The following is a 20352-nucleotide window of genomic DNA, read 5'->3' as shown; positions in this document are numbered from 1 at the left end:
CACCCTATCCAGGTATTGTGACCAGGGTTGCTTCTTTTTTTAAACAAACATTCTACCACTTAATGATCCCCCCAAACCCCTGTGAAGGAGGACCCACCCCGTTACCCAGTGGAGAAAACGGGATCACAGAAGTCAAATAATCTGCCCAAGGTCACCAGCGTGGGACACAGCAAGCGGAGTTTACACTCTGGCCTGAGATGCTCCAGTCCTGGATTTTCCCTCTGCCAGGGACTGACCCCTGAGCCTGGGCCTCAGGGACTGCGGACCCCACTTCGCACAGTGGGAGATAGCGGCTCCGGAAGGGAGGCCAGGCCTGCCCTGGACAGCTCAGTGTCGGTCTCCACAGGGAAGCTGCTGTACGGATGCCTGCCCCTGTGGGGTGGGCCTGGGGACCACCACCCCTTCCCTGAGGCCAGGGCAGTGCTGTCCCCCGCCCCTGCTATAAATCAATCGTATCTCCTCCAACCAGGCCTTCAACCAGAGTGCCCTGCAGCGGCTGGGCCATCCCATCCCACTAGCGCTGTGGCTCCCAACCCCCACCTCCCACCAAGTTCAAGTTCATCTTGGCCATTACCTCATGTCTGGTTTCCCTTGGCAACCAGACAGACTCTGGGCGTGGCCCTCTCCAGTGGTGGCCGGCCTCCCTTTGGCCCGGCCTCCTCCTTCCTCCCCTCCCCAGGCCAGCTGCCCTGCTCTGGCCCCAGGAACAGGGCGGCACCCTCAACTCAACATCCTCTCCCTCCACTGAGAGGAAGACTGAGGCAGTGCAGTGCCAGGGGTGAGGTCTGGGCTCTGGATTCCCCTGGGCTGGTTGAGCCACCAAGTATGGCTTAGGGCATGTGGTGGCTTAACCCCCTCTGGTCCTCAGGATACTCATCTACTGAAGGGGTGTGATGGCTCCTGAGCGGAAAGGTGGGGGGGGGGGGGCTATCACACAGAAAAGGGGGTGAGGTGTCAGAGTCCCTGGAACCCCATCTGGGGGTCAAAGTGATAGCTGACTCAGGACTGGGGGGATTGATGGCGAACGACAGGGAGGGCATGAAGAATTGACCAGGCAGAGATCAATGGACATTGTTCAGGAGGGGGCTCTGGTGGGGGAGGGGATGGATATTGATCAGGGGGAGGGGCACGGATGGAGGGAGGGAATATTGATTAAGGGGAGGGGACACGGATGGGGAAGGAAATATTGAGGGGGAGGGGCACAGATGGGAGGAGGGGATATTGATCAGGCAGATGGGTACTGATGGGGTGGAAGGTAGGAGCTGGAAGGGGGCGCATGGGGAGGGAGAGAAGCCACTGGGGCCTGGGGGTGGGGGGCAGAGAAAAGCAAACCTGCCAGGAATCAGGAAGGCGGAGGCAGAAGTGCTGACTGGGCCAGAAACCAGAGGCCTCGAAGCGCAGGAGCTGAGGGGGGGGCGGGTTCTCATCCACAGCTTCCTCCTCCCCACTCCCCTCCTTCCTGAGGAGGAAGGGGGGCTGACCCCCCCAGGGATTGGGGTGCCCTTTGTCCAGTGACCCAGGGTCTGGCCTGTGTCGTGTCGGCGGGACCCCCGACCCCCAGACCTGCCTTCCCTGTTCACCCAGACTGGCGGCCTGGCCTCCCCCATAACCCAGGCTCCCTGGGGAGTCTCTCATCAATCTGTCACCTCGCTTCCATGTCTCACTGCCCCCAACACCAGTCCCAGAAAATTCGTTCCAATTCCCAGACCTGGCTATGCCCCTCCCTCCCTCTAAACCCTTCCACGGCTCCCCAACACCCCCAGCCAGAGCCCGTGTTCGCGGGTTTTCCACATTCCAGCTATTTCTCCATCCCCTCTGGCCTTCGTCAGTGCCAAGGCCAGGCCTGGGCACCCGCATCCTCCCCTGCCTGGCCAGCCTTCGCTCCCTCCTCAGAGCGTCACCCGCCCTGTCCCACCCTCTCTGGGTCCCCATCATCCCCCTGACCCGAGGGGCCAGGAAAGGCGCCGCCTGTCTGTCTGCTTCAGTGCCCTCCCCTTTCGGGCTGTTCATGTGGGGTGGCCCCCGCCCCCCCATGCAGAGTTGATAAGGGAAGAGGTGAGGTGGAGGGTGGCTGGGAAGGGTTAGGCAGGCAGGGCCCCTTCCCTGCTGTTTTTATTAACTTCGGTTTCTGAAGCCATCAGGACATTCCCAGCCTCCCGTGGGGAGGGCTGCGGGTGGGGGCGGGGGTGGGAGAGGAACCGCCTGGCTCGGAGCACCGGAGGGGGAGGCGTCCAGCTGCTGGGACTCAGAGAGGGTGGCGAGGTCTTGGGGGCCTAAAACACAAAGCAGGCGGTCCTGGGGTCCCCCCAGCTGGCTGGGTGCCCCTGACCCAGTGAGCCCTGTCCGGTTCCCGGCCGGGACTCTGCAAAGCAGCGTGATTAACACGTGGGCACGTGAGGGATGCGGGTGGTCTTGGCCTTTCGGTGCCCTTTCTGGATGAAACTGGTCCCCTAACGTTCTGGGACCTTCAAAGTCCCCCAGGAGGTACCCAAGGTTAGAAGACAGAGGTTCAAAGTAAGTGAAGCAGGGCCGGGAGGAGGGGGAGGCCAGGTCATCCCACACTCGTCGCCCCTGGAGCTGCACCCAGGCCAGCCTTGGAGGGTCCCCAGACACCAGACTGTGGCGGGTGACTCCCTGGGTCTGGTCCGCGTGGCAGATTCTGATCTCAGCGAAGAATGAGAGACGTGGCCATCTCCCACCTCCTCCCCACCCCTGTCTGAGGACCTGTTGCCAGGAACCCTCCCACAGGGGCTGGAAGGCCTGAACATGGCCCTGGGACCCTGCAAATCTCCACGCTCTGTGGTTCTGGTGGTTCGGAGCCGTTGAGGAGCCTGGGTGGGTCTCTCTGTGCATCTGGGCCTCAGAGGGCCTGCGGGAGCTGGTGCTGTCCTCGGGCTATTTTACATTCTGCAACCCCCTCCCCAACACGCACCGGAAACCAGGGGCTTCGGTCCAGCCACCACCCTCAGACATCGTCTGTGAACACACTCCCCGCCTGCACACAGCACAGACTCGAACCCTGACCGAGGGCTGGAGCCAGGACACATGAGTGGGGGGCTGAGGCCACCTCCCACTCCACCAGAAGCTGGGAACCAGTCCCAGTTGTGGATCTGCCGGGGCTCTGTCCTCCACTGCTGTGCAGCCTCAGGCAACCTGCTCCTCCTCTCTGAGCCTCCTGGCCTCGTGCTCAGCCCGCCTTCCTCCCAACCCTGATACACACACAGCTGCAGCCATACCAACTCTGCCTCTGCTGCCACCCTCCCCGTCTCGCAGGCTGTAACCTGAGGTGGGTGCATGCATGCTCTACTGGGAGGCCCCATCACCTGTCACAGGCTGCCTCGGTTTCCCCACCTGCCCCTGGCATCTAGGAGTTCTCTGCCACCTCCTGCCCACCTCCCCCATGGTCCCTCTGACCGATGACACGGAAGGAATGAAGACCAGGGGGTGGAAAGCTTGGGGTGACGTGATCCTGGGCAAATCCCCTCACCTCTGTGGGCCTCGGTCTCCCCACCTATACAAATGGGCCCCGGGGGGGCAAGAGCCCATGAGGGTCTCCTGGCAGGAAGCTGCAGGCAGGGGCTGGGGCTATAGCCAGACCTGAGGCCCTGGAAGGGTATGGGAACCTGGTCCCCCTGCCACACTTAATGGCCACCGTGCCCTGGTACGGCAAGGGGGGTGGCATGGGACCCAGCAGGCTGGCCTCTCCTGCACACCCAGGCTGGCCCCTCTGCCCTGGCCCACCCTCCCGCCACCAGCCGGCCCCTTGGCCCCTACCTGTGCCTGATAAATGCCCGCTGGATCCCTTGGTCCTAATCCCACAAAGGAACGGTTTGCAGGGGACGTGCCGGGCGTAGAGTAGGCTGCAGGGAGGAGAGAGACCGAGAGCCCGTTAGCAAAGGGGGCCGCACGGGAGCACCCAGAGAGGGTGGCCGCTGCCCAGGGTCACAGAGCACCCAGTGCCCTCCCTTGGCCAATCTGGGCACCCAGAAAAGCCCACAGCCACGGCCCCTGGGGTCACTCGGGAGGGAGTGAAGGCGCAGGATGAAAGATGGATAATTCAGAAACCGCCCGTGAATTATTCAGGGTGTTCCACCGCCTGGTCCATCCTGCGACGGCAGCCTGCATCCCGCACAGGGCGCCATCAATTATTGAGGCTATTTTATTTATTAATTTTCCTCCTGGAGAGGCAGGGGGAAGGACACACACATATATATATATATTTGTATTTTAATTTCACCCATCATTTTGTGGGCGAGTGAATAATTCATGGCTGGGTGCTACTGTGGGTCGGGGCCTCAGACAGGCTGGGACTGGGTAGGGAGGGTTTCTGTGTGGTCTTGGCCGGGTGAAGTAAGTGGGAGGCTGTGAGGCTCCAGGGCTACGCGGGGAAGCAGACTAAAGCTGTAGTCAGGAACCGGGTGACGGGGAGAAGAGGGAATCCGTGTTTACTCTGCACCTATTAAGTGTCTACTGTATGCCAGGCACCGGGCATGATCCCATTTAACCCACAGTGGCCTCAATGAAGCCAACATGATTATTTTCCCCATTTCACAGATGAGACAGTTGTAGGTAGTCGGTGATCACCATCACCGCATACTGACTCCACTCTGTGCTCGATGTTGCACTAAATGCTCTCCTTGATCTATTTCACTGACTTGCTTCTCACCGCCCCACAAGTATGGTGACTGTCCCATTTTGCAGCTGAGAAAACTGAGGCTCAGAGAGGGGAGGACATTTGCCCAAGGTCACACAGGGAGTGAGTTGCAGAGGCAGGATTCAAACCCAGCGCCCTGCACTGCATCTGGTGTTCAGACAAGACCGGTCTGTACCTGAAGCTGCCTGCGCCTTGGCAGGCAGTGATGCTGGGGGCAGGAGTGCTCATGCAGGAAGGAGGCCAACGGGGCCAGATGGGACCGCTGGCCCTATGGCTCGGGCGGGGTGAGGAATCTCATTTGGGGAGCGAGGGAGACATCAAAAAGGGGGTGAGGGGCAGAATGAGGCCTCGGGAAGAAGCCTGGGGGTCTGAGACTATCTGCCCAACTGGGGCTGCTCAGCCTGAGAGGACGCAGGGGTCGGAGGCCCCAGCAAGGCCCCTGGCGAAGCGTGGACAGCCCCCGTCGCCTGCTCTGGAGCCCAGGGAGGGTCTGGGCACACAGCCCCTGCTGGTGGGTAGACCCCAGGACAGGGAATCTGGGAGTGGCTTTCCAGCCTGGAGCAGCCCCAGATGGGGGGAGTGCATGGGGCCAGCGGGCAGTAATCTGGAGCCATATCCAGAGAGTGCGGAGTTCTAGAAGGTAAGGGGACCAACCCAGGTGCTTCGCAGCTCACCGGGGCCTTCTGGGGTCAGGCGGGCAGGCAGAGGCCATCCCATTGATAGGTATGGCTCAGCCCAAGTCACTAGCAAGAATAGGGCCTGCTGGGGTCATTTCCCCCCAAACTTTGGAACTCTGGAATTTTTATGTGAAATGTCAGGATTTTAACACAACAAGAGATTCTCATTTTCCACAAAGGGCAGCTGTGGGCCATGTCTGGCCTTCAGGCTGCCAGTTGGAGATCTTCATCTACTGTCAGCGGCTGCTTGCATGGAGAAGGGCTCAGGGCCCAGAGTGGGCAAATGGGGGCCCCAGGCCACTTGGCCAATGGGAGCAGACAGCAGACTTGGCCCTGATGTCCCCTAAGGCTGCCCTGGCCCCTGGTGGCCTGACCCTGCAGCCCCTCAGTGGGTACCCACCAAGCTGGGCCTGAACCCCAGCCCCAGCAGTCGGGGAGGGGAGTGGGGGGCCCCTTGGGGACGCCCGCCCTGCCTCAGGCACCGCTTCCCGAGTGCTTACAGGGCGAGGTCGGTGACGTGCTTCCTCCCTCGGAGGTGGGTTTGGTGGCAGGGGGAAGCGCCAGCCTCGGCAGCCCGGGGGGCAGGGGTGCCAGCATCTGAGCAGAAAGGCAGTGACTGGACATTTTGAGCTGAGCACTTCCATTTAACTGGGGGGAACAGAGAGACAGGTGGTTAAGGTGGCGGCACCCCCGCCGCCTCGGGCTGCTGTTCGCGGTCCCGCTGGGGGACGAGGGTGGCATGGTGGGACGGGTTTGGTGGGTACCACGGGCCCGGCAGGCCTCCAGCATCCTGGGCCTGCACTGCCCCCGTCTCCTCCTTAAGCCACTTCATCCCCTCGCTGCCCTTCCGCCAGGTGCCGCCTTGCCCTAAACAACATGGTGGCCTCACGGTGCTCTGCTTTCCTCACCCACTACCAGGACCTGGCCATCCATCACCTCGCCAGCGGTCCTAGCATCCACAAAGCTCTGAACACCGAGAGCTTTTGTGGAAGTCAGGCCCGAGCTGCAGCCATAGGACCATGTCTGATTTCAAAGCGCTTCGCATGATACACGCTGTCAATCCTAACATCTGAAAAGCCGAATCCTGAACCGGCCCAGCTCTAAGTGCTTCGGAAGAGAACCGTGGCCTCCGCCATTCAGGAAACCACTTACAACAGAAGCTGCACGTTAGCAGGCCCCTGAGACCTCGCCGGGAGCCGCGCGGCAGGGGAGGTCTGTGCCCCCAAACTCACCGGTCCAGGTTGCTGGCTGGCAGGGTCACAGGCCAGTGAGACGAGATCTTTGAGCGGGTCCTGGGGGTTGAGGTGAGGTGGGTAGCGTATGGCTGTGTGAGGGAAGTAGGTGGAGGCCGCCTGGGGCAGGATGGAGGTGGTGGGGAAGTGCAGGGCCGAGGACGGGTGCGGGCTCCGGGCGATCCCTGCGGGGACAGAAAGGGGCGGTTACTGCGGGCTCTGCCCAGTCCATCCTGCTCTCTGGGGCCGCACTGTGGGTGGCACCTGTATCTCGGTGCCTTTGGTAACAATGACAGCAGCCGGGCCCAGCAGGGCCTGCGATGGCCAGGCCTCGTCGTCATTCATACACCCAAACTTGCTGACTTTCACGGAAAACCCTCAAGGTTCTGGCGCCATCCCTGCTCTCAGGGGTTATGTCCCCTGGTCCAGCCCACACCCTCACCCTGGGCTCAGCTAGCTCTTTCTGTAAAGGGCCGGGTGGTCAATATTTCCCGAGATTGAGATATGATTTGCATACTATTCAAGGGTGGGCAAAAGGATGTTTGCATTCAACCACTTCAGGAGGCAGTGGGGCTGACCCACGCGGGTCAGTGTGGGTCCCTGAAATCCCGGTTTACTGGTTTTCAGAGACTTTAAGCATGTGAGCACAATGAAGCCAGCGATTTGAGCACTTACAAGGTTGTACTGTGCCATTCTTCTGCGTTAACAAAGCCGTTGTAATAACCGTAGCCTGCATGTCTTCCCACGTGAACAACTGGAAACCGACTTTCGCCCACCCCTGTACAATTCGCCTCTTAAAGTGTACATAATTCAACGGTTTTACACACTCACAGAGCTACGCAACCAACACAACAAGCTCTTTTAGAAAATGTTCATCATCCCCGAAAGAAGCCCCCCAGCCCCGGCCGGGCAAGCACTTCCTGTCTGGACGTGCCTGTCCTGGACGTTCACGTAAACGGAGTCGCACACTGCGTGGCCTCGTGTGGCCGGTGCGCTCACTGAGCACCGTTTCCAAGGTCCATCCACGTCGTTGCTTCAGCGCTTCACTCCTTTCCGTGGCTGAATCTGTGCTGTTTGCTTTTTTCGTTTCTAAACAATTTAGTCTGTTTTACTACATTCACTCTCTAATTCCAGAGCATCGCCCCGTAAAGAAGCCCTGTGTCCATTCACTGTCACTCCCCCTCCCCTTTCCTCTCCTGCTCCTGGCCGGATAGTCAGTATTTCTGGCTTTTGGGGCTATGCGGTCTCTGTTGCAGCTACTCAACTCTGCTGTCCTAGCCAAGAGCCGCCACAGGATGGGTATGGGGGGGGGGGGGGGAGCCAATAAAACGTCGTTTATCAGAACAGGCTCTGAGGGCCATGGTTTGCCAGCTGCTGGCCTAAATCACTGCTGTGCTGATTTTCGCCTGCCTTCCTGTATGTATTTCTGCCCTTGTATGGAACCAACTCATTATCATCGTACCGGGGCAACAGGGGGCATTAGGGAGCTTATCACAATTTAACTCATTCAGTCCTATGACAGCCCCGGTCGGTCGGGGAAGCCCTAATTGACAGGTGACATTGGGGAGGGCTGGTGCAGCGTGCCCGGCTCAGCTGACACCCTGTGGTTGCCGGAGCCTGTCTCCCTCTGTTATTTGTGTGAAATTCCCGTCTGTGTGGCCAGGAGGGCCCCGGATCACCTGCGTGGCCTGTGTGTGCCTGGCCACACGCCAGGTATATCTACCTCCTTCTGTGACTGCCCCACACCATCGTCTGTCTATGGGTTATTCAAATGTGATATAAGGGAAGCAGGTTAAGGGGCAAACCACAGGCTGTGTCTCTTTCCCATGCAAAAGGGGAAACTGAGGCCCAAAGAGACAGTCCGGCCTGGGCGCTCTCTACCACGGCACCTCCGGGTTTCCTTGCCCAGCAGGGAGCTACAGCGATAGGACTTGTGCTCAGACAGCTGGTGGGACTTCCCTGCCTGGCGGGGACTGAAAGAGTGCCCGGGGCACCTCCCCACCGGGGCCCACAGTGCTCACCGCTGTGCACGGCTATGACAGGCCGGTGGTGCTGGGTGAAGCTGGAGAGGCGCGGTGAGTCCTGGGGAGACGGGCTGTTGAAGGGTGACTTGTCCATCTCTGTCTTCTTCACCGGGGATGAGATGCCTGTGTGGGGAGGGGCCAGAGGGTCACAGGGCTGCCGGCAGGGTGGCTCCGCTCCCAGGACCCCAGCCTCCCTACTGGAGCCCCTGCCCCTCTTTCTCCCAGCAGCCTGTGGGCAAGGGGCCGGGGGTTGACTTTATAGATGGAGCGAACTGAGGCTCACGGTAGAGAAGGGAGCCACCCGGGTTTATGGCCTTGATGCCACCACAGGCCCCGGACACCCCCACTGGCCCCGCCCCTTTTCTCACCCCACTGGCCCCGCCCCTTTTCTCACCCCCACTGGCCCCGCCCCTTTTCTCACTCCGGAGACAGGCCCTCCCAGGGCTGCCCAAGCCCCGGAAGATGGCAGGGTGAGCAGACAGGGGGCCGGGCCCTGGCGAGCCGAGAGGACCTGGACAAGCCCCTAAGCCGCGGATCTTGTGCCCCCTCATCCTTACAGGGGAAGGAAGAAAACCCTTGCAAGGCCACCTCGAGGATGAAGTGAGATATAAGGTGTGAAGGGCCTGGCGCACACCCACCTGCTGGCATTACTTGCTGTCGTCCCTCTGAGGATGGGGGCCTCACTACCTCCCCTGCCAGGGCCCTCGGGAACCCTGACAGCTCAGCCCCTTCAACCTTCTGTGAGCAAATGAATGAGTGAATGAATGAGTGAATGAATGGTGTAAAACGGGCACATGTTGAATCCATGGGGACCTGGCACAGAGCAAACACTGGCTCAGGAAGAAGCCGCCGTCACCATGATACAGAGGATGGACCGCACCAGGGCCAGGCACACGTTAGCCCTGAAGAAGGGTGAGTGCCCCTTGCCTTCCTCCCTGCACCCCACCTCCGCCAGCCTCCAAATGTGAGAGCTCAGGATGGTGGCATGCCCCCCAAATATGCAGATCCGGCCCCATCCCTGGACTCGGGATCTCAAAGAAGTGGGGCCTGGAGGTGGACATGTTTAGAAATCATTTTAAAAATTTATTTCAGGGTGAAATGTTCCCATTGAGTCCCTGATGAGGTCTGACTTTCTTGCCACCCAGCACAAGGTCCCCTACTCCAGAAACATCTCCCCAGCACTGCGGACATCAGGGCTGCGCTGGCCACTGTGCCGTGCTGCCAGCATCCCTGGCCCCCACCCACGCGAGGCCAGGAGCCCTCTCCCACCTCCGTGTGACAACCACGTATGTCCCTCGCCATGGCCCAGTGTCCCCTGTGGGCAGAGTCACCCCAGTGAGAACCCCTGCCCTCCTCCGAGGCATGCTGTCACTGCTGCTGGGGTCTCCTGCCACGGCTGTGGGTGGACATCTGCACCCGTCCCAGCCCTGTCCCACCCGCACACTGCTGCACCCTCTCCCTGTGGCGTTTCCACACGGGCAGCTTCCTGTCCCCTCCAACAGCATAGCTTGGGGTGCCAAACCTGCTGCCCTCGATGGCCCTGAGGACGCACCTCACAGTATGAGGGAGCGAGTCCTGGCGTGTGGGTCGGCAAAGCCTTGGGAGCCAGGGCCGGGCTTTCTCAGGGAACAGGAGGAGCGGGGGGATGGAGGCTGTGGGCAGGAGAGGAGGCTGGCCCTGCAGGCTGTGCGTGTGTGTGTGCGTGTGTGTGTGTGCGTGTGTGTGCGTGTGTGTGCGTGTGTGTGCACGCACGCAGGAGGAGGGTGGCAGGCTTTCTGCTGGTGCAGGGCTGTGGCAGAACCAGGTTAGGACTGTCAGATGCTCACTTAGGAGGATTTCCTAGAACAGCCTGTCCTGGATGGAAATAGCCTGGTGTGGACCCGCCCCCCTGAGCTTCCTGAGATGGGGCCTTCGGGAGCCAGGGCAGGGCATGGGGGAGGGGGAGCCCGGCAGGTGCTGCAAGAATAACCCTCGTGCTCTTGGGCAGGCTCCAGAGGTCCCCCCACCCGTCTGTTCAGCATATGGGCCTGTAATGCCCCACCTGAGCCACTGTGATCAGCTAACACATGCTCTGTGTCCTCCATCTGAGCCCCGCCTCTCCATTTAACCTGTAATGTACCACCGCCATCTGAGCAGCCATCTTCCTCTCAACACATACACCTACAGGTCCCCCTCCGAGCATCCTGCGTGCCCCCATTAAGGACATACACACGCCTGTCTGACCCGCCGAAGCACAGACTCTTCAGGGAATAAGCAGGCCTGTATACCTCCCATCTGAGCATCCCTAGAACAACAAGGCCATCCCCGCTGGAAGACCAGCTCCACTGTGGGTCATTCGAGGTGACATGAGGGAAGCAGGTTGAGTGGCAAGCCACAGGCTGTCGGGGGGAGGGGGTCCACTCTAGCTGACTGCTGGGTCTCCACCGCCCCAGAACACAGGGCGGTCAACAAGAGTGTGTGGCGAATGGAGTGCTTAGTTCTGCCGAGCCCAGCCATCATTCAGTGAGCACTGACAACACAGTGAGGCCTCTCTCCCTTGGACGGCCCAGTGTCCTCTGGGGGCAGAGCCGCCCTGGGTAAGGACCCTTTGCGAGCTCTGGGGCAGAACCCTCTGAGCCTGCTCTCACATCATCCTCACAACTACCCCATGCAGGGCTTACAGGAGTCACCCCCATTTCACAGATGTGATGACTGAGGCCTGATGGGAGAACTCACTTGCCCAAGACCACAGAGTTAACAAGTGGTGGAGCCGGGATTCAAATCCAACTCTGTAATTTCACAGGCCACACTCCACCACCCAGGGAGCAGAGGAGAGAGGGGGGGCGGGGAAGGGTTGCTTGCTTCACCTCTATAACAACCATGTATGTGAAGGGCCTATGTCCCCAGAAGGGCCAAAGCAGCAGCAAAAACAAAGCAACCTGGGAGCTGAGCAGAAGGTGCCCTCTTTCTGCCCCACTGGGATGGGTAATCAGGGAAGGCCTCAGGAGGAGGTGGCCAGGAGAAAGGGCACTCCAGGCCCAGGCATGGAAAGGGAAACGGCCTGGAGGCTGGCTCAAGGGGCCTGAGAGATGTGGCTGCAGGGGTCTTGTCTGGGTGGGGCTGGCGTGATCTCCCCAGCCCTTTAACACTCCCAAGCAACAGAGTATGGCTGCTGGGGGTGAGGGGTTAGCTGAGCACGGCTCTTGCAGCCACAACAGAAGGAGAAAGTCCTCCAAGCAGCTTAATCTCCTTAATGAGCAGCTAATTGGGGGCTGTCTAGACAGGAAGCTGGAGGAAGTCAGGAGGAGGAGAAAACGGAAGATAATGATGGGGGTGGGGGGCATAGGAATCCATCTCCCATACTAGCTGTGAGCACCTGCAGGGCAGGCACAGGCGTACAGTAGGGGTTTCTACTGAGGCTCCCACAGGAGGGAGTGAGTTTGCCATCACTGGAGGCAACCAATGAACGCTAGAGGGAGACACACACCCTGTGACATTCTCTTCCAGCTCCCTCATTCCCCATCACACACCAGAAGCTGGTCTAGGTTTTCACCTCGGTCCCCTATTGGTGACACTTCCTTCTCAGGGCAGGAAGGTCAGACTAAGCCACAGTGACTAGCTCTGACATATCCTTCCTTTTAAAACTTTTTCTGTTTTCAGCTTCCTGAACTGAAAGCTAGGTTCTTTCCAACCTTGCTCTTTTCCTCATCAATAGACTTAAGGCTATAATGGTACCACCTCTCAGGGCTGCTGTGGCTCGATCACAGAGGCTGTCTTTCAGCTCTAAACAGTATATACTTTGTATGCAAACAGCCTCTTCGATCACAGAGTTAATGACAAGTGCTTCTGAGTTCCCAATCTGTAAATAACAGGGCAGACATTTCCCAGTATCTGCTCTACCCTTCTTCCTTAGTAACAGGACCCTTAAATTTGAGATAAGCACATAATTGCCCAAAATAAGACTACAGTTCCCAATGCCCCTTGTAGCAGAGTATGGCCACATGACTAACCCAGGAGCATAGAGATATGCAGAAGATAAGTGCATCTTCTGAGAATTATTCTTAAAGGGACAGGACATGCCCAGTCTTGACCCTTCTTCTTTCCTGCTGCCTGGAATGCAGAAATGAGGGCTGAAGGTCCAGCAGCTGTCTCGGACCATGAGGTGGAAATGAACATCTTATTCAGTAGATTATAAGGCAGGAGCCGAAGTCCCTCACATCACACTTGCTAGGGCTGCTGATGGCTGGACATTTACTGGCAAGAGAAAGGCGCTATCCCTTTGAGTTTTCTGTTTTTCATAACCAAACCTAAAACTTATTGAATGCAGGGTCTTTTATAGAGACGGGGAACCCACAGAGACAGAACCATAGAGACACTCTGACCCCTAAGTTAAAGCCTGACAATACAGAGACAGGTCCTCCCAGAGTTAGGGACCTGCTCGGGGAGCCCACACCGTGGAGGGGAAGGAGACCTGGGACCTCAAAAGTCAACCAGATGTGTTAAGAGACTGATTCGAAGAGGTGGGAATTTTAAGACATGAGCAACAATAAACTCTCCTGCTTCCTGGACACTTATGTGCTACAGCTTCTCTACCCACATCCTTCCACTTCCTCCTTCCAACTTTCTGAAAGAAGAGTTATTCATCACTCCTGCTTTGAGGATGAGAAAACCGAGGATCAGGTAAGTTACGTTACCTGCCCCAGGTAACACAGCCCACAAAGCAAGTCAGGGCAGAGCTGGGATTTGAACCTAGGTCTCTCTGGTGCCTGAACGTGCCCTCTTTATTGTAATGCTGCTTTTCGAGAATCCTACAGGTATGGACAGATCTTTATGAGAAAGCAGGCTCTATAGCAGTGGTTCTCAACCTTCCTAATGCAGTTCCTCATATTGTGGTGACCCCCAATTTCACTGTTACAAATTGAACATAATTAAAGCATAGTGATTAATCACAAAAACAATATGTAATTATATATGAGTTTTCCGATGGTCTTAGGCGACCCCCAAAGGGGTCTCGACCCACAGGTTGAGAACCGCTGCTCTATAGGGATAGGGAGGAGGGAAATAGGAGAAGGTCGGGGGCGGGTGGGGGGGGGGGGGAGAAAACACATCCTATGGTTTATTGGGTGCTTATTAAGTGCCAGGTCTGTCCTAGGGATATCAGCTGTATCAATTCACTTAGTCCCCACAACAACCTGTAAGGTGGGTACTGCAGGTATTAACACCCCAATTTTACAGATGAGGAAACTGAGGCTCAGAGAGGCGGCGTCACCAGGAAGCTCTAAGAACTGGTAGATTCAAGAGTCCATTTCATAACCCTTAGGCTATCCCACGGGGTGAATTCTTGATAAGGGATAAGAGACTGGGTAGAGCGAAGCTTCTAAAATTGGCGGGGGGGGGGGGGGGGGGGCGCACAGACCCTGCTGAGAAGCTGAGAAATAACAGGGATGCCTGCCTCAGAGCAAAGGCAGCCTGTGGGCCACTTTGCACACCGTTTCCTGAGTCACAGATGCTGGCCCACTGGAGAGAACCTTAAGGTGAAAGGGATTCTTTAGATGAAAATTTTGGTGGAGACAGGGCCCCCCCAAAAGGGAACTCTTTGGAGAAAGCACTTGGGGAGATGTTATGTAAACAAAGAATCCCCAGGAGCCAGCGCTCAATAGAAAAGAGACTATGGAACTGCTGACCCTATAAAACAGGAACCGCGTGAGAGAGCCTGCAGAGGTCCCTGTGAAGACAGAAGAGCAACAGAACGAAGCCCCCCTGAAAAAGAGCGCTGACAAGAGAGACCTGGATTCACCCGGGGAAGATCCCCATGGAGGTGGGAGTCTCTTAAATATAGGACTTCACCGAGGACCCCAGTGAGAAGAGATCCTACATCTCAGGACCCCCTAGATGAGGTCTATGGCAGACGCCTAGAGGAAACACCCTGTTGATCAGAATCGTTAGAGTCAATTCTATGGATCAGGAACCCCACAAAGATTGGTCCCTGAAGGGCAGAGAGCAGGACAGTCGGGCGTGGGAGAGACTCCCTCTACCTCCGCCGGCCTGAGCGGAACCAAAATCTCCGGGAACTTGAGCCCGGACTTGACTTCCAGCTGCGCGCAGCCGCGTGACTACAATTCCCGGGAGGCCTCACGGATCCAGGCCCGCTTCCCGCTCCCTGGCAAGCAAGTAGTGCCTGCCGGAATACGTAGTCCCCGCTGCGTAACCCCGACCGGAAGGCCGTCTCCACACCGCCGCCAGCCCCACCTCCTTCCATGTCCTCCGTCCAGTTTCGGCTGCTACTCGTGGGAGAGCTGGGCGAGGTGTAGTAATCGCCGCCGGGGCTGGTGTCTACGTCTTCCTCCATCGAGCCCGATTTGTGCCGCTTGCTCCTAAGGGGCAAGAGAAGAAGAGCGCAGGCCGGTTACCACGGAGACGCGGGCGGAGGCGACGGGCTTTGTAACTTCCGGTCCTTAGGGGGGCGGGGTGAGGAGGGTGCTCTCGCGAGATCTCAAAGAAACCCCAGACTTTCAGCCAGTTATGGTAACACCTGTGTCAACCTGCCTATTGCTTAGATGAGACACTTGGGGCCACACTGCAGGAAGCTAGCAGAGGGTGACTAAAGCCCTGAGGCCTGGCTGGTGACTTGGCCTGCTGTCCTCTGAACAACCGGTAGGACTGTGATCCCATTTTACAGAGGAGGACACAGAGGCCAAATAGATGCGACCAGTCATGGTCACACAGCACATGTCGGCAGGAAGCGGTGTCTTCATTGCCATGGAGCCTCAAGGTCTGGGCCTGTAGGACTCAAGCCCAGAGTGGGATGTCAGGGGAAGGAGGCACTTGGGTTTTGAAGGATGAGCAGGCATTTCCCAAGTAGACCATGAGCGCAGGCCTTCCAAGGAGAGAAATGAATCAGCTGGGGCCAGCTCATAGTGGGCGAGGGATCATGAAATGCCCAGAGATGGGGACCCAGGCACATACCCACTGGAGGAAGTGCTGGGTAGCGTTCTTCTCATGCCGGTGCTGGCTGGATTCAGGTCATATGCCAGGTGCCCCTGAAGCTCACCCAATGAGAAGTTAGGTCCCGTTCCAGTCACCACAGGTGCTGCAGAGAGTGACAGGGAGGGGAATGAGGGAGGGAGCAATGTCCAGGACTGCAATTTTCCCTGGAGGGGTAGGGAGAGCCCCTTCCCAAACTGGCCTGCTTCTTAATTTGGCCAGGACTGGCTTTATTCAATAGACTTAAAAAACAAACACCCAAGGCCATCAAGAGAAGCCAAGGCTGTGCTGTGAGGCAGAGGCATAGCCAGGGCTGGAGACCAAGCTTTCCAGCACTCTCAGAGGCTGATCTGGATGGGAAGATGGTGGTCAGGGTTAAGCAAAACTCCCTGGGGTGGAATTCAAATGGGGGTGTCTGAGAGAGTGGGGTGAGTCCCCAGTAAGTTCATAGGGAACGCAAGGGGGCAGGAAGCAAAATGGGGGGGTGGGACTCCAGGAAAGAGAGATGCCGGGAAGAAGGTTCTTCAGCCCCTCCCCCCAGCATATGGATTCTGTTTCCTGGGGACGAGCATGTCACCCTGACCTTGGGCTCTGGGAAGGGCCTGGATACTGCCCTTCCTAGGAACCTTGGCTTGTGACTAGGTAGCTGGAGAGGACAAGGGAGAAAAGAGGGGGTGATGGGGTCCTTCCTCTTCCCTGAGTCCCTACCCTCTCCCTGAGATGCTTTCCCTCTTGGAGCCTCCATCCTGAAGTCCCATCTACTCTCCATCGCCCCTCCCTCTGTAAGCCCCTCCCCTGTCCGGGTCCCAGCCCAGGCGGGTGGGGATACTCACTCCGGGACACTTGGATGAGCTCGGTGACACTGAACACACCAGAGGTGACAAAGCTCTCCTGGAAGTCGGTTGTGTCTGGAAAAGGGAGGGAATGGGTGTCAGTGTGTCTGTTTCCCTCCTCAACACCCCAGCGCTGCCCAGACTCGGGGCTGGACTCAGCCTGGGTAGTCACCCCCTCTCCTCCTGCAGCTCTGCAGTGGTGGGGCCACCGACTAGGCCACTCCAGCCAGGTGGAGAGTCCCTCTGCCTTTACACAGCTGGAGGGGACATGCTTTTCTTAATATCTGCACCCAGTTTCCCTTTCTCCGGGCGGGCCCCATAACCAGCCTCCTCTTCATTCGGGGCTCCCCAAGCTGCAGCAGGTTGCAAGCAGAGGCCGGACCCCGGTTCAAATCTCGGCTCAGTCACCCCCTTGGTGGTGATCTTGGGCAAATCCCTTCCCCTCTATGCTCCCTAATCTTGAAAATGGGGACCATATACCCTGTTGTCTGGGTGGTTGAGAGCTGAGGACCAAACTACCCAGGAGGGGCAGGCTTGCTTTCTTTATCAATCATCACCCCAGGCAATGCTGTCCTTCAGTCTCTCTCTCCCTCCAGACTGGGGGCTTCACAAAGGCAGGGATTTCTCTGCCCAGGCCCCGCCCTGTCCCTAGCCAGAGCATGGCAAAAAGGCTCAGACCACAGGCTGAGCAGAGGGTCCACAGGCACAAGTGAAAATCCTGCGTCCCCAGAACCACTCCCACCTAAGGTCAGAGGAAGAGGACTCTGCTCTCTGGGCTGGGCTGGTTTGCACACAGATGTTCACAGCAGCACGACGCATGACCGCCCAAACTGGGAGCAACTCAGTGCCCACTGATGGATGGATGGATGGATGGATAAACAACCGTGGCCCATCCAGACAACAGGATATTTTTCAGCCATAAAAAGGTTGAAGCACCGACACTCGCTACCATGTGGATGAACCTTGAAAACATGATGCTCAGTGTGAGAAGCCAGACACAAAAGGCCACATAAGCAGTGACTGGATTTATGTAAAATGTCCAGAGCAGGCAGATCCACAGGGACAGAGTGAGGTCGTGGTTGCCAGGGACTGGGGGTGGGGTGGGGAGTGACTGTTAAGGGGGAATGAAGTGTCTTTTGGGGTGATGGAATGTTCTGGAACTAGAGAGTGGTGATGGTGGCACAACATTGTGAATGTACTTAGTGCCACTGAATTTTACATTGTAATCGGGTTAAAATGATAAAATTTATCTTCGGTGTAGTTTATCACAATAGAAAAAATGTTAACATCACTAAGTCCAGCGTGAGGTGTGTCAGGCAGGGGTAGGGCGGGCAGGGTGAGGAAGCTCTGGGGAAGGGGACCTATCTGACTCACAGGCTCAGAGAAAGCCGCACGGAGAGGGCAGCATTTTACCGAGACCCTGGGGTACCTGCCAGTGGAAAACGGGAATACGTGTGTTCAAATGTGGGACGTGCCAAGAACAGCAGCAGTGGCACAGGGTGACTGCCCTGCACGTGTTGGCCACTCCGGTTGGGACGATCATAGATGTGATGTTTCACCACCTCCCTGGTAACCAAGATAGACAAAAACCTCTGCCCGGGTGATGTCCTCCCTGGGGGCCACCAAGTTCCTGGTGGCAAGAATGGCCTGTGCAAAGGCCCTGGGGTTGGAATGCACTTGGCAAGGTGGAGGCCAACAGGGCTGGAGTGAAAGGAGCTTTCGAATCCTTTCCATTCTTCAGGGCTCTGCTCCCAGCCCTGCTTCTGGGAGAGTGGTCAGAAAGGGTGTGGGGTGGGCAGGCAGGAATCTCTAGGCCGTGTGTGTGTGTGTGTGTGTGTGTGTGTGTTTGTGTGTGTGTGTGAGTGTGTGTGTGTGTGTGTGTGAGAGAGTGTGCTGGGCGCAGTTCTTCCGGCCCCCACGGGGCAGCACCAGCTGCAGGGAGCTCGCCGCGGTGCTGTTCTCCTGCGGTCCAACATCCTGGACAGCCCAGGAGCCCAGCCTTCCTGATGACAAGCTCTGTGCCCACCATTCATTGAGCACCTGTCATCTTCCCAGGCTCACGCTGGGAAGCACAGGGTCACCACATCCCAGGAAGGACAGGGCGGTGGACCCCCAGTGTCCAGGGCAAGTGGCCATGGCTGTTTCCTGCCCACCCAACTGGCCAGCTGGTGTCGGCAGGCCCCCTGCCCTCCCCGCGCCGGGGTTTCCTGTTTGTCCAGCACTCGCCCAGCTCCATCTCCAGGGGACTCCCTGGCGGGTGGAAAGGAAGTGATTTCCTCCGCCAGACGCTGGAGCTCCTCAGGGGACCAGGCCAAAGTGTGCAGCTGCCCAGCCTGCCTTGAACGTCTGAGTCAGAAGGAGGTTCCGGGGTCTCAGGAGGCCAAGGAGGACTCTGGTCACAGATGGCCCGTGAGGAGCGGCCTGGGGGCCTGGGAACCTGCTTGAACCAGCCAGCCTCTGCGGGCATGGCTGGGCCGGTGCCTCCAACAGGATGCCCTCACATACTGGCCTCCCTCCCTCCCTCCCTCCCTCCCTCCCTTCCTTCTTCCCTCCCTCCCTCCCTTCCTTCTTCCCTCCCTCCCTCCTTCCCTTCTCATCTCTCCAGTTTCTCTTTTTCTCTCTGCTTCATACCTGCCTTCCTCCTTCCTTTCTCTCTACAAATATTTATTGAGTCACTGACTGTGTACCAGGTATTATTCTAGGCACTGGGGACACAATAGTAACCAAGATAGACAAAAACCTCTGCCCGAGTGATGTCCCATTAGGGGAGGAGGCAAACATATAAGCAACCACTAACTTTCTCGGAGGGAATAAAACAGAGGGTGGTGATCAGAGTGGCCGAGGCTGCTGGAGCTGAGGGCCCTTTGAGGGGTGCATTTGAGCGGAGGATCCGGAGAAAGCGGGAGAGCGGATAGCTGTCCAGGCAGGGCTCACAGCACATGCCAAGGCCCTGAGTCGGGATCATGCCTTGCATGTTGGGAGAACAAGGAGGAGCCCCATGTGGCTGGAACAGAGCAAGTGAGTAGAGTGAGCGAGGGGGAGAGAGGGAGGAGGGGAGAGCAGGGAGGGGTCAGGGGTGGGGTGGGGGCCTTGTGGGAAGGCTTTGGGCTCACCCTCCACCCAAAGTGGGAGCCCTGGAGGGCTTTGGGCAGAGGAGGGTGGGCCCTAACTTAGGTGCTCACAGGCGCCCTCTGGCCACTTTGGAGAGAACAGACTGTGGGATTCGGGATCGGGGTGAGGGTGCGGGGGTAGGGCAGGGCAGAAGCAGCTTCCAAATCCTTCTATTCTTCAGGGCTCTGCTCCCAGCCCTGCTTCAGGCAAATTCTCCCACTTTCCACCTCCCAACATAGAAGGGACGTTCCTATTTATTGTTAAATATCCCCTGGGAATGCAGGGTGCCCTAGGGCCTCTCTCCGGGGCTGAGTGAGTGCCTTAACCTCTCTGAGCCTCAGTTTCCTTACTTGCAAAATGGAGCTGCCCAGCAGCTGCCCCATTGCGTAGCTGTGAGGAACGAACCATTCACGTGCGTCAGGCACACACACGGAGCCACCAGAGCACGCGAGGGGGGTGCTCAGAAAATGATCCCCACATTAAATATGAGGACGGGCCACGCCCACCACCCCTCGCCTGCCCCAGACTCACCCAGCGTGATGGGCTTGCTGTCCTCCTGGTCAGAGCCTATCCCGGCCCGGGGACTGCCGCTCTGCTCCGCGTCTGCCAAGAGAGGAAGGAGTTGGTGATACAGGATGGGCCCTGAACGTTTGAGGCCCCACGGTCTTTGCTTGGCCCCTCCCTTGGCTGCTGCCCCAGGGGGTCATGGGTGAGTGGCCGGGCACCTGCAGGCATCAGCACAGGTGCCGGGGTTCTCGGTGTAGCCAGGTGCTGGAATTGGCCTCACAGGGCGAGAAGCCATGTACAGGGGCCGACTCAGTAGGGGGTTACAGCTCTTCCCCTGAGCCTCAGTCTCCT

General features: G+C 58.0%; 1 protein-coding gene across 4 annotated transcripts in view; it reads right to left on the bottom strand.

Moving 5' to 3' along the window:
- The window catches only part of NFIC (nuclear factor I C), a 61342-nt gene that overhangs the window by 6572 nt on the left and 34418 nt on the right, over nt 1-20352 (bottom strand). The window contains exons 3-10 of one of the 4 annotated variants that reach the window (XM_070415774.1): nt 20026-20097; nt 16384-16458; nt 15533-15656; nt 14816-14940; nt 8585-8710; nt 6564-6748; nt 5832-5979; nt 3775-3860 (exon numbers count right to left, since the gene is read on the bottom strand). In XM_070415774.1, coding sequence (XP_070271875.1) covers nt 3775-3860; nt 5832-5979; nt 6564-6748; nt 8585-8710; nt 14816-14940; nt 15533-15656; nt 16384-16458; nt 20026-20097 — 941 coding nt within the window. The remainder of the gene's footprint in view (nt 1-3774; nt 3861-5831; nt 5980-6563; nt 6749-8584; nt 8711-14815; nt 14941-15532; nt 15657-16383; nt 16459-20025; nt 20098-20352) is intronic. The other 3 variants (XM_070415775.1, XM_070415773.1, XM_070415777.1) reach the window with 3 other exon arrangements.

The sequence above is a fragment of the Myotis yumanensis genome, unplaced genomic scaffold (genome assembly GCF_028538775.1).
Source record: "Myotis yumanensis isolate MYYU_CA2020_CCGP unplaced genomic scaffold, mMyoYum1.0.hap1 SCAF_5, whole genome shotgun sequence".
Classification (NCBI taxonomy): Eukaryota; Metazoa; Chordata; class Mammalia; order Chiroptera; family Vespertilionidae; genus Myotis; species Myotis yumanensis.
This window is presented reverse-complemented; position numbering and strand designations above follow the sequence as displayed.